The sequence below is a fragment of the Toxotes jaculatrix genome, chromosome 1 (genome assembly GCF_017976425.1).
Source record: "Toxotes jaculatrix isolate fToxJac2 chromosome 1, fToxJac2.pri, whole genome shotgun sequence".
Classification (NCBI taxonomy): Eukaryota; Metazoa; Chordata; class Actinopteri; family Toxotidae; genus Toxotes; species Toxotes jaculatrix.
Genome location: NC_054394.1, coordinates 13,902,547 through 13,919,756, shown reverse-complemented (window position 1 = coordinate 13,919,756; position 17,210 = coordinate 13,902,547). Strand labels below are relative to the sequence as shown.

General features: G+C 40.3%; 1 protein-coding gene across 1 annotated transcript in view; it reads left to right on the top strand.

Annotated features, from left to right (window-relative positions):
• smyd3 (SET and MYND domain containing 3) overlaps positions 1 to 17,210 on the top strand; it is a 65,732-nt gene that overhangs the window by 15,835 nt on the left and 32,687 nt on the right. The window contains exons 4-5 of the mRNA XM_041058884.1: positions 271 to 328; positions 588 to 742. Coding sequence (XP_040914818.1) covers positions 271 to 328; positions 588 to 742 — 213 coding nt within the window. The remainder of the gene's footprint in view (positions 1 to 270; positions 329 to 587; positions 743 to 17,210) is intronic.

The following is a 17,210-nucleotide window of genomic DNA, read 5'->3' as shown; positions in this document are numbered from 1 at the left end:
TCTGTAACTTTTAATTCTTTTGAATATTTATCTGTTTACTTCCACTACAGGATTAAAAGCACCTCAGTTGGTTTAGGAAAACTTCACATGCTCTTGCTCTTATGAAACCCTCTTGAAAGCTGATTTTCTTAGTCCCTGAGAAGTTCATTTCACTTCATCTAACAGCTACAGTATGCTTCAGGGAGTGTAACATAATGTGTAACAAAAGCAGGACACATAATTCTGTAATACTGTAATAACATGTTAATACCCACTTCTTTTTCCTTTTAGTTAAGTCCATCTAAAGGCACTAATGAGGAGCTATACACTTTGGAGGAGCATGAATCACGTAAGTCTCTCCTCCAAGAGTGTGCGTGTGTTTTTGTTTGTGTGTTTTCTCTGAGTCTAATGCTGGGTCAGTAAAAAACATGGCTGCCCTCACCATCACATTTCTGCTCTCAGAGATGAGTGCATTTCAGTGTCTGTCAGTGTCAAAGCAGAAGCTTGTTTGTGCTAAATCTCTTTTCGTAGATTGTCAGAAGCTCCCAGGGACGGCCAGATGATTTTTATTTATTCCTCCTTCTTCTTCTTCTTTTTTTTTTTTACAGACCTGAGTTCTATGTCTGAGCAGAAGAAACAAGGTCTGTCTCAGCTGGCTTCCATGTTAGAGTTATACCTACAACAGGAAGCACCTGACCTGACACAGGAAATGACATCAGCACTGCCGCCTTCCTGCCAAGACCCCCTCAGCCTCATTGCAAAGGTGGGCCAAATGCATCTAACACAATATAAATAGACCCATAAACACTTTGGGGCACTCATACACATGCAAATACACAAAAACACACAAAGTACACACTACGCCTACCCGTGCACAAAAAAACAGATACTAGCAACTGTTTATTGCTTTTAGCATCCCCTGCTGCGTTTGGATTGACCCCAACGTATGTCTCAGATATTGCTAGCATCTGTGGTTAGATCCCTGTGTCTGTGTGTGTCTGTGTGTGTGTGTGTGTGTGTGCATGTGTGCGTATTCCCAGAACAACCTCAGGTCTTATGCTCTTAAAGCATAAAGAACACCAGCTGCCTTCACTAGAATTTAAACCGCAAAGCGTCATGTTTGCAAGAATGTGTTTATCTGGATTTCGCTCTACCTCTGTGATCTGATGCTTGACTCCTCTCGAGACTTCATGGCTCCAAGGTGTTTGAATTTCCACAAGTGTGTGTATGTATTGTGTTTGTCCCATCACAATGATTGCATTTGGGTATGGATTAATTGAAAGCAGCCAGGCGAATGAGCTCAGAGTGTTTGTGTTTAAACAAATGTTAAAATTGCAAATGGGGAATACTCACCCACAAGCTTGACCTTGATGCTCTACTCTCAGAAGTGTTTGACTTAAAGGTCAGTGCTTAGATTTGGTGTTCGATGCAAAGTATACAAAAGGCTGAGAGGTGTTTTTTCTCTCACTAATGACGAGGTTCTGGCGATGATAATGTTTGTCAGTTTGATCGGTCCACCATTCTGATCCAGACTAAAGAGCTCTTGATAAATCTCTGATGTATTGCCATGAAATTTTAATACAGACATTCAATGTCCCATAAGAATGAGACGTAATGAGTTGATCCATCAACTTTTCCTCTAGCGCCACCATGAGGTTGACATTTTTTGTTCTCGGTGCATTTAGGTTCCTCAAAAAAAAGGACAACAATAACTTTTTCAACTAGCATTACCATCAGGTCAACGTTTTCCTTTGTACACAGCTTTGATTTATGTTCAAACACCTGAAAAATAATGGCAGCAGCATAAATAACATTGTCACTAGAAGCATTTTAACATGAGAGCTAATGCCATACAAACCACCATTTTTATATTTGGATCACAGTTTGGTTTACAATGAGCATTACAGCCTCACAGAGCTATTAGTTTGGCTTTATATTCTCAGTCTTGTTATTTCCTTTCTGACACTGTATGTGACAGCAGAATCTCAGCAGTGGGACAGCTGTAGACTTGAATTTAACAAACACGCATATATTTGTGTGTGGTTTTGTTTGCATCTTTTTGCATAATTTATTAAGAATTATGAAGATGGATTGAGAAAGTAGAAGGAGAGAATGTAATATGTAATATGTTAGATAAGGTATGGAAATGTGTGTGTGTGTGTGTGTGTGTGTGTGTGTGTGTGTGTGTGTGTGTATGTGCATGCACATGTGTATGTGGCATTGGATTTGAAGCTGGGAAAACTGGAAAACTGCTGATTAAATTCGGTTCAAGATTCCGATGGGAATTCTGCTCCAGTTTGAGGGAGATGAGGAGCGAACAACACTGAGTGGATTAAAGAGAAGAAGAAAGGGACGAAGAGTGTGTGAGAGAAAACGAGAGGAGTTGCAGAGAGAGATGAGGGAGGGAGGAGAGAGAAGGAAGTCATACAGATAGAGGGAGAGAGATTAAAAGAGTGCAGAAGATCTGCAAAGTGCGTCACAGTTAATTTGTCAGTTAACATTAATGGTGACTGCGTGATACCTTTCAAAAACAAGAGCCAAGGGAATAAGGAATTAATCATTTAGCAGCGAGCATGATAGAATGACTGCAGTGTTTTGGCTGTAGCTATCCTGTACAGTATTCTGTGTGTAAGACAGGCACTGAACTGCAGAAGAGAAACAAATGGAAAACTAAGAATCTGTAACATGTTAACTGCAACGTTTAGGTATATAATATCACAGCATACAGATATTATTGAAATGTGTGATGATCTGGTTAACACCTATATAATGACATGGCAGAGTCCTTCCTCATTCCAAAGGCACAAGAGCAGTGTTAGAGACAAGCTTGTTAAGGACGAGCAAGTGACATGGAAAACTGTTTTGATAGTTCTGATAGTAATGGCACTGTAGAGGTTACTGTGGATGCTTTGGATGAGATTATATTTTCAAACTGACTTTCTGCGTGAAAGACAAAAAGAGGGTCTCACTGCCTCCACCCACCAGTTCACCATTTCACAATCACACATTCAGAGCTTTGGAATTTACTGGATTACTTCCAAACACGTATATATATGTAATTTGTTGAGCATAGACAGGATGTTAAACCGAGACAGACACAATAAAATGGAAAATAAAGCATCACAGAAATGTAGGAAACTTCAACCTGAATGTCTTGCCAAGATCCAGAGTGGTATTCTACAAGCTGCCAATAGGGGGCACTGTTATTTCATGGACAGCATACTAAGTCTTTCATATCACTTTCGTTCTGTCTTTATCCTCTCGGCTGTCTTCTCTCTTTCTGTGGACGTGTTTTGTTTTCAGTTTCTCTTTCTTATTGCATCTCTCATCTGCTTTAACTATCATGATGATTCGTCTGATTATTCTTCTCTGCTCATACAGCCCTTTCTCTGCTGCCCTCTTTCCTTCTCCCCCCTCTCCTCCTCCCGCCTTATGCTCTCTCTCTCCTTAATGGCTTAAGTACATAACAAATGAGGAGTTTATAATTGTGTTCTTGGAATATTCGGTGTGCTTTACAAAATAGATCGTTACTTTGGGAACATAGGAATGTTCACAAACACAACAAAAACACAAACACATACATGCATGCACACTGACATACACAATGAAGCAATGCCACAGCATCATTACTGCTCTTAATATACCCAAGGGAAGCAGTGAGGGAGGGAGTTTTTGCGTTTCTGTGTGTTATGTGCTGTAAATGTATTTCACGGTGTGTGTGCATGCAGCACTGTGCAGTGATGCAGATAGACTGCTGATGTGTGTCTGGGTCAGGTTCTGGTCTGTTGTGTGTTGCTTTGGACCACAGTAGGGTTATTTTGTGTGTGTGTGTGTGTGTTTGTGTTTTGTTCAGACTGCAATGGTGCAATAAGCAGTGACAGGTGAGATCTGACCACGACACATTTTATTGCTTCCCTCAAGCAATTTCCCTCTCTGGAGTGACTATGTGTCTGTGTGTGTGTGTGTGACTGTGTGTATATGCTTAAAACTGTGTATTCATGTTCATGTGTGAACTTACTATTATGCTGCATCAGCCCTTGCTGCATTGAGTCCCATTTCTCACACGTACTCCTTACATGACCAACATGCTACTCCATAAAACACACACTTACACACCTCTGCCTCTGCTCATATGTGTCTTGTTCTCACTTCCTCTGCCTCATTCATTCACCCTCTGCTGCCTGACTATCATTTCTCCACTTCACTGACATTCCTCAGGTCAGGTCTCAGCATCTTTTGATATGTGTGTTATATATATAGCTTTTGAATGACACTTTAAATGCTTTGAACAGGACCAGATTTTGAATTCTCAAATCGTTTCAATTTGAACTCAAATTGAACTCTACAACTTCTACAGTACCACAGAAAATCACAAGTTTAAATGCCTAGAATACAGTATGTATTTGTACTTGATAGAGATATACTGTTTAATAAAATCCATACTGTAGAAAGCGCCTGCATACATTTAAGCTCAGCACACTTGTCCACAGAATGAAGTGGGCGGCCTAACTGACAAGATAATTATTAGTAGATATGCGGTTTGAGCATGTAACAGGTTTTCTAAAACAAACTGAGAGTCATCAGAATCAGGAAACTGAAAAGAACAGCTGCCACATGAGCTACATAACATGCCTCATCTCGCTCATGCCCAACAGGGTGTTCATTGTGCGTTTTGTGTTAATTGTGCACATTCACCAAGACTTGTATGAAATGGTTTCAGATATTGTCTGTGATAAATATTTCATTCAGTCCAGGAGAAAAATAAAAAATCTTTGACTCTGCACAATAATTGTCCTGTTGAGTCTTATCTCAGAAGAAACACTGTGTCACCACTGCTCATAGCAGCACAGGCACACAGGCAGGCAGGTGCAGTGAAGTTACTTCAATGGAATCAACTGAAGAAAACCAAACTTACAGACAGATGGGTGGCCAATCAGGCAGGCAGATAGACAGACAGGAAGGAACAGGCAACAGGTTATTACGGGCAGGTAGTAGAGACATAAGCAGACGATCCTATAAGGAGCTGGTGGCAATAGCAGGTTTAAATACTGGCCAGGTGATGAGGAAACTAGGAACAAAAGTTTACTAGTGGAAGCTTTTAGAAGTCCAGAGCAAAGGAAAAGAGAAAAATGGAATGAGGGACTGCAGAGGGACAAAAAAGGTAGAATAACAAAGACACTGAGAATTAGGAGAAGAATAAAAGCAGAAGATGGAAAAGGGGCAAAAGCAGAGAACTGGGGGATACTGTAAAAAGAGAGGAAGAACAAGGAAAGTGAAAAAGAGGGCACAAATGGATGAAGGATAGGAACAGAGAGCACATACTCTGCCCGATAAAAGGTTTGAAGCTGTTGTATTTATGGTTCAGTGTGTATGAGGCTGTAACTGAGACTCTTGGGAAACACACACACACACACACCTCATTTGACCATGCTGGAAGCGAGGCATCTCCCCATTGAACAGTATGTTGTATTGTTTATTACCTATGTATAGAGACGATTCATCACAGATCGGCTTCACACAGATACGCACACACACACACAACTACCTGATGTTATGTGTGAGTGTGGAGCCAATAAATTTACACCCCTGCTGAAAACTGTTTTGGCTTCAATTACCTGGGCAGAAATGAGTGTGTCTGTGTGTGTGCATGTGTGTGTATGTAGGTGTAGCTGTTACTTTCAATTTGTGTGTGTTGACTCTTATTTTTTTGGTTGTTATTATTTTCTGTGTTATAATTGTGTGCGTGTCAGGGTTGTCGTAATATAGCTTGTGCATATCTGTGTAGGTGTAATTGTCTGTGTGGACGGATGAGCGTTGTCGATGTGTGAGTGTAACTTTCTTGTTTGTGTGTAGGAGTAATTTATTCTCATGGCTTTCCTTTATATTTATTGGCCATCTGTTGAGCAACTAAATAGGATGCAGGCGCAGTTGAACTAGCAAACCTTAACAAATGGGAAAGTTATCACTCCCCAAACTTTTTACACATGAGAAAGTATAAAGTACAGATTACTTGTTTCCTGAATAAATAACCTAAGGAAGGATGAAGTCAAAGAAAGGGACAGGAAATTACAGAGTTTTCACATAATTAAAGGATTTAGGAGAGGAAACAAAAAAAATAAATGAATAAATTAAACTAAATTAAAATATCAATTGAATAAATGAAAGTGAAAAAGAGGTTTGCATGTTTTAACCTGCTGAATAAGAAAATTCCTGTGCCCTTTGCTGTTTACCTGAAGTCTTAATAATAATCCTTGTGTGTATGTGTTAGTATGTTCAGCTTTATCTCTCTAACATTTCCATGGTTCCATTGTAGCTGGCCGTGCCATGGGTGCTACCTAATTAGCTTAGGCTTTGCAAAATCACACACGCACACACATACAGGCGCACACTAACAGCTTAGTGTAATGACTTTAAGTCCATCATGAATGCAGCCACAGACAGCGTAATAGGAAGAGAGAATAAAAACCATTTGTTTAATTGACTTAGATTGGCTGCATGTGTGTGGGCTCATGGGGAGTGGTGAAGAAAAGAAGATGAAGAAGGGAAGAGGAAGAGGAAACTAGCTAATGGGTGAACGAAAGGGGGAAAGAAGGGAGGAGGAAAAGGGCGAGGAAACAACTAAAAGAGATGGACGCAATAAAGGACAAACAAAGGAGGTTAAGGAGACTAGGCAAAGAGGCATGGACATGGAGAGTGTTAAAATGAGTGAGAAAGAAAAGGGTGGAGGAAAATGGAGTGATGGGAAGAAAGACAAGGAAACTGGAGATGGATAGAAGGGGGTAATCAAGACAAGAGGAGGAGCAACTGAAAATTTTAACACATTTTGAAAGCAAATCTGGATGTGTTTATTCTGCAAAGTGATTTGAGCAGCAATATGTTGCAGGAGATAGGCATATTTCTGTGTGCATTGTATCTATGTTCTACTGTGTGCTGCAGTGCTATGTGTGCGTGTGAGCTGGGGGTGGGGTTGGCTTAATGAACAGCTTTTGGCTCCAGCTGCGACAGCCACTATCTTCCTCGTCTCCTTTATCCTCCCTCGTGCTTTCTCTGCTCTCTCCTCTGTTGCTCCAACGTTTACAGTAATTAGTGTTCTTTGGTGGTTCAGAGGGATGGAAACAAGGATAGAGGCTGATAACATACCAACGTGCGAGTGTTTGTGGATTTCGTCTAGCGTCTCCGAATGTCTTCCAGAGGGATGTTCCAGAAAGTGAGATTTCTAGGCAAGGTTAATCTCACTATGACCTCGGGGAAGACCTGTGCCTGCTGTTGGGGTGAAGTGGTCTGCACATGTTCAGTATTCCAACCTGGGATCGTGAACCTTTTCCTGACCCTTAACAAGGCTCTGAATCTGCTCTGCTGTGGGATAAAAGGTTAAACATGACACTTGTAGCAGTAGTAGGATTATTGTAGATTTACTGCGACCAGATGGTAGGATTCAGTTGTAGAGGTATTTTAACAATTGAATTATTGAGTGTAAGATTGCCCATTCACTGCTAACAAGGCGCTCAGATAAAAGAATTCCTATTAAGTCACAACTTTCTGTTTATCATCTACCGTCTTGAAACTCCAGTGAAGAATTAAACAATACGTGGTATAATTCTGTGTTTTGGTGTAGAGCTTAGTACAGACGACAATGTAATTATACACGTGGTGGCATTTTTTCTTGCACTGGCAAGCAAACATCCCTTTGGTGTATTAGCCCCTTGCGTTTATCATTACTCAGCCCTGTGGGTTATCAGCTCCTATCCTCGTGATCCTTTTATCAGTCCTCTCACACAGGACAAATAAAAGCCCAGTGTTTAATAAAGGCTCAAGCTCTCACTGAATGAAAACCCTTATTGCCGGTTCCATTGCAAATACTGATGTCCCACAGACTGTGCTTTTGGAGCTTAATTGCTGCAGTCACATTTGACACTTGAATCTTAATGAGGTAGAAATCCATATACAAAAGCCATCTATCATCTGACACACAGTACATCCAGCTTATTGCTGATAACCAAAGTGTTTCTGTCCTGTTGCCCAGCACTAACAAACACAGACAGGAAGAGAGATGGGAACGTAATTTGAACAATTTATTAAAACAGCTTTGTAGCAGATCGTACCTTTTGGATCTATGTATCAGTTCACATCATTATATCCACCCTCTGTTTGGAGAATGAATTATTAGGGATATAATATTTAAAATGAAGCATTGGTTATATGGTATATGTGTTGTACACACACACACACACACACACACACACATATATGTTTATATACAATTAAATATATGTATATATACAAATAAAACTGAAAATTATCTGTGTCCAAATGTATCCCATTTTTATTGCATGCTAAGATTGTAATTTTACTATCTCCAACAGTCATGTTGTAAATATGGATAGGAAGGAGAGATGCACTCAGATGAGTTTATATCCCTTCTATAAACACACACACACACACCTGTCTGGTGCTAGCAGGCCAAACTAATGCAAGATCACACAGCATGAGACATTTTTTAATCTTTTCATAACAGTTTGAGTGGCCCATGGGGAAAAGTGCTGGTACTCCAGATGGCCAGCCTGGCACTGATGGCAGCACTTATTTGTTATATTTCACAGCTTATGTTTTGGTTTTCACTAAATTATTGTCTCTCAACTAATGTTGTATTTACATGGGCTTATTTTGGCATTTACTGTGTACAGGAAAAAATATATTTACATATATGAGAAATATATAATGATATCTATAAACTATGTAATAGTAATGACATATACCATGGCATTTGTACAGTGTAACTCGATACCACAGATACGTGTGTTCCTTTATATAAAACTGAGGTTTTTCCTTAATTCTTACAGAGTATGTTACCTGAGGGATTACCAGAATCTTGCTTCAGCCTCCAAACAAGACCCAAAAAAACACAGTGTACAGTTCACTGTTGCAGAAAACCCTGCAGGATGCCCAGCCCTCAGGGAAGAGAAAACACAGATTCTTTTTTGCATTTGTCGATTTGACTGTTGCCGACTGAAGAAAAGCAGAGATTTTTTTGTCACTTTTTTCAGCCTAATGAATAACTCAGCTCCAGTAGCTTCAGTAACTTAGTTTGTGCAGTGCTCTGTAATGTAATTTCACGTGTGTACATTGCAGTTTTGGAAAAGCGTGCTTTTAAGAAGATTAAATTTAAATGCTGCACACCACAAAGTCAAGGTCAGTGGGATTAAAAACATTTGAAGTGACTGACTTAGTATTTTCTTGACCTAAGAGTTCTCTTGTTCTTCTCAGCAGTGTTGTGAATAGATCTTCTGAAGAAATTTTTAGCTAGTTGGATCCAGGAGGACTCGTATGTATGTCCCCAGGTTTCCATACCCCATAAATTGGAGTACTTTTTTTTTGTGAGACTGTGGGGTCTAACACTCTCTTCAAGATTATAATAACCTTGTTGTTTATAGTAACTGTAGCTTCTGTAGATCATTTTGATAATAATTAAAGCAATTAAGCAAATATCCCATGAAATCAGATCTTCATGACAAAAGCCCAGAGTAGAACCTGATCATGAATATGTGCGTGAATATATCAGTTGAACACACAAGAACACAGATGTTTGCATATTGAGTGTGTAGTGTGAATGTTTTTACAGATTATTTCTTTACTTCACAATGTACAGAACACATATCTTTGGTCAATTTGCCTTATAAGGAGGAAGGAAGTTAGCTTACCAGACACACTTCATAGCTTAAAATTTTCTGCTCATTAGCTAAATATTCTGTATGAAGTATCAGTGCTGTCTGAAATATCAAATCATACTGTATTTCCTTGACAAATGCAAATACTATTGTGATACTTTATTGAGTAGAATCAGTTTTTTGCTTTTCCCTGTTAAGCCTCAGAAGTTCTGAACAGAGGAGCAACTGGTTGGAAATCAGTGTCTTGGTTCATGAAATGGGTTGGAAATGTTTTCAGACTTCCCTTGGCTGTCAGTGTCAGTTCCTCAATCAGCTATGGTGACAGTGGCCAGGTTCAGGTGCCATCTCAAGTATGCACTCATCCACCCACTCACCCATCCTCTCTCCCCGTTCTCCTGTCTTTCTCTGCGGGTCATTAACGAGTTACGTAAAGCTTCCATGAACACTGTCTTGTGAAACAAAGACACAGAAGCCTGTAAAGTATCCAGCTGAAGAATGCTTAACCATCAATCCTTTTATTTCCATCCTGAATATAAATTAGTTTCCTCAGGGTTCATTCCCTCTGTCTCCCTCTCATCGGTCTCTCATCTCCCTCTTTCTGTCTCCTCTTCTTAAACCACAGCCAAGCACGAAACCCTCATTTCTATTCAGGGACAGTGAGACACACCTCGCACACTTTCAAGTTGACTGTGTGCGTTTGCGACATTTGTGTTTTTGCCATCTTTTAAAGTGCAAATGTGCGTACAAAACTTGGAAACCCCAAATGCCTATTTGGTGCACCTCATTATGATGAGGATTATTTTTACAGTCAGGGACCAGCAAATAAATGTACGTCTGCTTGTGTTTTATGTACATTGAATTGTTGTCCCGCTGTGGCTGCAGAGATGAGAGCTCGGTTGCATTTTGTAGTTGTGGTTTCCGCTCTCTCCGTTTTAATGGGCATTCATGCTGTGCTTCCTCTTGTTAAACATCAGCAGCTCATTAGGAACACAAATAAGATGGTGTGAGTGTGGATACAAACACACACACACATGCACTTTAGTCTCTCCCTTGTCACACAAACAAAAATAGATTCACTGCTGTGAATAACTGTTACAGTAAACTACAAACTTCTGTCCAAATACTGAGTTACTCCAAAACCTAACACTGACAGTTATGACACTCTTTCTCAAATAAGTGATCCACTTCCACTGTTTATTTATACTTTCTAAAAGGAACAGTTTGACATTTTAGGAAATAGGCTCGTTCACTTTTGTGCTCATGGGAAAGTGCAATGAGAAAATTGATGCCACTCTCATGTCTGTATGGTAAATATAAAGCTACTGCCAGCAGCCAGCTGGCTTAGCTTAGTGTAAAGACTAGAAATAGGGAGCCTGGCACAATCCAAAGATAGCAAAATAACCAGCACCTCTAACAGCCACTGATATACTTGTTTAATTTGTATAAAAATTGAAGTGTGAAAACTGTTTTTTTCAGGGTTTATGTCCCACACATAAAGACATTTCTTGGCTGAGAGCAGTCATTTCCTGAAATCTCCATTGGTTGCCTGGCAACTTCATGGTGACAACATTGCTCTAGGAAGTCACTGCACCCTTGTTAACACATGTTAATTTCTGACCTTTGGACAGAGGTAGGGTTTCTCCCCCGTTTTCAGTTTTTTTTTTCTTTTTACTATGCCAAGCTAGGCTAACCAACTTCTGGCTGTAACTTCATATTGAACATATGGACGTGAGAGCGGTATAGCGGTAGCAATTTTCTCATTTAATGCTCTGCAGGTAAGCAAATAAGTGTATTTCTCAAAATGTCAAACTGTTCCTAATAATGAAATTTTTGGTTACCATTGATTTTTCACTGTAGAGGGAAAATGTCAGCTTTTGAGAATTCTAAAGGATGGAAAATAGATCATTGGTGTACACAGAACGGGAGCGAGACAACACACACACACACACACACACACACACACACACACACAGAGCTTTCGTGCGGAATCTTGTAGAATCTGCACACGTTAGCTGTTTCCTATAATGCCAAACAATGTGTCATCCTTACTGCTCACCATCCTCAGTCTCCCCCTCTTCTCCTCTTCCTTCTTCTCCTCTCTACTACATAAGCTGAAGATGATGCTTGGATATTTTGTTATACAAAAACTAATGTGTATCAGTAATACACATTACTCATCAGTAATTCAATTAGCGAGTACAGTGGTACTCACTAATTGAATCACAACTAATTGTAACAGTGGCATAATTATTTTTTACAGTTCAAGAACTACAATTCTCGGATTTGTTACAGCTCAGTGGCGTCATAGGCTCATGAGATCTGTAGTTGCTGAATAGAATCAGCATATCACTGGTGAGACATGAACAGAATATCCCAACTTTGTGTAATTTTGTTTGTATTACATAGTGTGTATGTAAATCAAACTGCTACATACGATAACCCTCTATGAATATGTGAACGTTTATAGTTTATAGGTAACTGTACAGTATTGTTTGTTGTTTGTTGAACTCACTAGATGAAGGTCAAACACATGCTCTCTCGCTCTCTCACACACACAGACACACTTACATGTACACGTCTTTACTTGGCTCATCTCCCATTGGCCAGTGGCTAGTGTTACCATGGAGATGAAGATTGACTGTAAACCATTATATTTTATTTCTCTCAAATATATCCACAAATCTCAGTTCAAGCTTATGATCAGGCATATCTCACTTTTGGTTTTTGCAGTGTGTAAAAAAGAAGCATGCGTGCGCTGGCCTGCAGAAAGTTGTGAGACGGGATCGGGAACAACATAATACAGCATTGGTATCAAAACTGATTATAAGGAATGGGATTACATTCATATTTAACTGAATGTGGTAAAATTAATACTATAAATTTAAGAGACTGAAGTCAGTATTTTCTGGAGACCTCTATACAAAAATACGTTACCCAGCCCATATTAACACTTCCTCCCTGTAACTATGCAAACTGGAATTGCTTAGAAAAGCTTACACATAAAAATGTGTGTGTCAGTCAGTGCTCTTTTTCCAAACAAGTGTTTTCATGTGTTCGTGTGTGTGTTGGTGTGAGATAGTGTTTTTGTATTGATTGAATCTGGCAGAGCAGGTTCAGACGTGTCAGCAGTTTTTCTGTCCCAAAGCGAACAGGATAAGAAAGAGGAAGAGACAGAGGGTGAGACAGATGGACAGAGAGGAGGCACATTGATGGGGTTTTTTCAGGGTTTTCCATGTTTTCAGACAGCAATAATTTTAACCATAATTGGTAAACAGAATTAATTACTAAAATTAAGCACTCTTTGTTTGTTTGGTTTGTCCTCTGATATGAGTCTATTTATACTATTTTTTTCCTTTTGTTCCTTCGTTTACTAGATTTATGTTCCACCTCACTTGAAAGGATCATAGCAACAAAACAATTTCTGTATTTGACCTCTTATTTGAAGAGACCAAAGGGGGAAATCTGGGAATTTAATGAGCCCCTCCCTCAAAACACCCCCAGGTGGAGATGAAGAGAGAGTAAAAGAGTGGGAGTGGAAGATGACAGGAGGAGGAAGGACAAACATACAAACACTCATGTCCCAGTGGGCCAGTATATCTAACATAGTGTAATTACAATGGGGAGCTCCTTTAATTGACTCCTACTGCAAACCCCCTGAGTCTGCAAAGAGTGTGTGTGTGTGTGTGTGCGTGCGTGCATGCGTGTGTGTGTGAGTGAGAGGGAGGGGGAGATAGAGAGAGAGAGCGAAGGAGAGAATCCCACATGAAGCGTTTTAATAAACAACTTCAGGTTAAGCAGTATCAAAATGTATTTTGTGAAGTAATTTTAATACAGCATTGCTTTCCTCAGAGGTTTTTCATTTTTGGCTTTATTTTTAGGCTTTGTTATGACTGAATACAGTTTTGTCTTGCGTGTTGGTTCATATGTGCTACATCAGTGACAATAGCACAGTCCGGTTCAGGGTTTTATCTTTGGCTGTTGTCACAATGGGTTTGTTTGATTAGCCCAACCTGACTTTGACTTTCTTCCCTACCCTAAAGGCCAGTTTGCACTACTACCACAGATGCACCTTTTGCATCTACATGGCTTTGGGTCCATGTAATGTTGATTTTGGCTTTTGGCGGATCATGCATGCAAACAAACCCATCCACGTCCCTGTGGACGAATCTTTTCTTCATTTGTCTCTTTGTCCATTTTGCCTGATATATCTGCTTTTAGACTTGTTCAAAGGAAATACTTATCAAAGGTCAGTTTTAGGAAAGTAGGAAAATAGAGAATAATGTATGGGCACCAACCTATGAAAAACAAAATAGCAAATAATGATAATACCAGTAATGTCATGACAATGAAAAACACTTTTCACTTCCAGATATGTTCTAATAATGAGAACAGTTCCATTAGTGTATAGTGTCCACTGACGCACCAGTCCTCACTTTGTGATTAAAGAAGCAGATGGGTTGATGAATGGTCAGCCCTACAGGCAAAGTGTGTGTGTGTGTGCGCATCAGTTGTATTGGCTCACTTGTATTCAGGTGCATTCATCAGTAGTGTAAATGTCATTAGCTCCCAGCTACAGGTAATCCAATTTTAACACATGGCTAAGGTGTCACGTAATGACACTGATATTGACTGTCTGAGAGAGTGTGAGTGACATGACAGATGGCAACAAAGGTGTGTAATGTAGGCCTTCTATTTATACAATTTACTCCCTTGTACAGAACGAACACACACACACACACAGAGTGCAGTAATGTCCTTGTAAGTCAAGGACATCTTCTAGTTTCACAGGTGAGGGAACACAGACTATTTCTGCCAGGGATGAGAAAGAAGAGAAGGGCAGAGAGGAAGAGGACAAGGGAAAGGAGAAGAGGAGGATGAGGGTGGCAGGTGAAAGATGTAAGAGGAGAGTAGGAGGTAGAGTGGAGGGAAGGAGAAAATAACAGGTAACTTCAAATGAGAAATCCCCCCCCCCCCCACCCAAAAAAAGATAAAGAGTGGCTAACAAATATTCCACCTTGTTGAAGTGAAATTGTGGCGTTCTATTTTCAGCTGTAACCGATGGGCAAACAACCATAGCAACCCCTGCTTGGGGCAATAATGGCAGTTTTGAACATGCAACAGTACAATGGTGAGATGCATCAATGCCTCAAATTCTAGTCTGTTCAGTGTCTGAGATTTTAGACAGATCTAAGACAAGCAGATCAATCATCTTTCCACGTCTCATTCCTGATTGAAATGCAGTGTTGAAATGTCCAAAATCCAGGACTTTGTTGAAGCCTGTTCCAAAAATTCCAAGTGCGTAACTATCAGTATGAAAATAATGCTTTCTCTCTGTCTGTAGGTCGGTTTTCCCCCCAGTTAGCTGACATTTCAGAGATTAGAGGTTTTTGATCTTTTATTCCACATACCAATCTCTGCGCACCACACCCTTTTTTGCTGCCTCCACCCCTCCACCCCTCCACCCCCCACCTTCCTTTTTACTCCCTCATCCTTTCATCATCCAGTGGTTATACCATCAGATCGTACTTACTGCGGGCCTCCTCCATCTCTCTGAAGGAATGGGCAATGGGCTGATGAAGAGCAGAGAGAAAGGGGGATGGGGAGAAGAGAGCAGAGAAGTGTATGAAGAGAACGAGGAATGGGAAAGATGAGAGAAAAAGTAAAATGAGTGGATTGAGGAAAGAGGAATTTGGGGGTGGGGGGCAAATAGAAGAGGTTAGGAGGGTGAGCAATAGGTAGTTTTACCTTTATTTACCACCACTGCTCTTGTCACTTTTCATCCTGGCTTCTCCTTTCCTGCTTTACCAGTGATATTTGAGATGCTACAGAGGCAGAATACCTAAGGCACAATTTCCTTAACCCTGTTATTCTAAGATGATTTAGATAGAATTTTTTATTTTTGCCACTTAGTATTCACTAACTGTGCCAGTATCCAAAGCCATACCATGAGCGTGTTCTTAAAATAAGGAGAAATCTTGTATATGAAAGCTCTCTCAGTTTCCCCCCTCCTCACTCCATATTTCTCCCATCTCCCTCCTTCTTTTTTTTGTAATTTAAAGCTGGAAACACAAGAAATGCATAAAAAGCAAATGCTTCTCCTCTTCTTTCCCCACATTAGTTCCTTCCATTCCTCATTGTGTTGCTGTCTGTCAGATGTAAACCTGATGAAATGTGAGCGATTACTGTGCTGTTGCAGTTGATGGTAACTGAAGCTGTGACCTGTCTACAGCCTCCTTTCTATTTCCTAACTGTCAGAGTCCACATGGTCTGTATTTATATTTCTTTATATATGCCCCTGTAGTAAAGTGAACATGTTTTGTTTGTGAATGCAGACTTTGTGGAGCTGTAGAGCAGGAATGGTGTTTTATACCAATCGCACTGGGATTTAAATGATAAATATTAGGTGCGTGTATTTGTCTAAAGCTCTCATCATCTATCTTACTATAGCTCCCTGCACTGCCTGTTTGCTCTCTTTTCTCTCTACATATCCCTTCATCTGCCATGCACTATTTTTTCTCTTTCCCTCTCTGTCACCTTTTCTGTAGAGGTCACCATTAATATCCTATTCCTTTAGGGGATCTATGAATCAATAACTCAGAAAGATATGCACACACATATCTGCAAAGCAGTGAAGCAAAGAGGCCAGCTCTATGTAGAGATAGGCCAGAGAGGAGACATTCTCCCTCTTTCCTCATCATTTAGTCCACTGATTTTCTTATTTCCTAATTGTTCTCCCTCTAACTCAGCAGTTTCCTTTTTTTCTTCACTCACCTCTGTCTTCTTACTCTCTGTATCTACCGTCATTGTCACCCAAAGTTTAAAAGCGCTGTCACCTTGGATTACTAAGCATAACCAGACAATCGGACCATTTACCCAACATTCCTGGTGATGACAGGGTGAGTCTGGGCAGCTACCTCAGTGCCATGTACAGCTGGTGTGTGTGAGCTCCGCTGAGCAGAAAAAATGCTCTTCCACCACACTGCGCAACAGACACACACATGCTACACACACCGGTTGCTCCTGTGATGACAAGCTTTTCAGTGTTTTATATTTCTAGGATCTCTGTGACATGGCAAACAACAGTGCATTATGAATCATCAGTTTAATTTGTGGTTGACTCGACCACTTAATACCTGCCTAAAACCACTTTCTGCTACATGATCTAAAGTAAAACGTCCAGTGTTAGAGTGATGTGAAGCTTCCACCAACTTGCAGGCAGCTTCATTATGTTGAGGAAGGCATCAGATAGAGAGAGAGAGAGAGAGAGAGAGAGAGAGAGAGAGAGAGAGAGAGAGAGAGAGAGAGAGAGAGAGAGAGAGAGAGAGAGAGAGAGCGAGCGAGCGAGAGAGAAAGAGAGAGATGTATAGACTTATTTTCTAGAAGAGGATGGAATCTGTGACTCTGTGATGCTGAGACTGAAGGGTTATTTGTCTGACCACTGAGAGCTAAGGGTATAGGCTAACCCTCCCTGCAGGAATGAATGTGTGTGTGTGTGTGTGTGTGTGTGTGTGTGTGTGCGTGCGTGTGTGTGTGTGCATGCATGTGCGTGTGTGTGTGTCATATTTC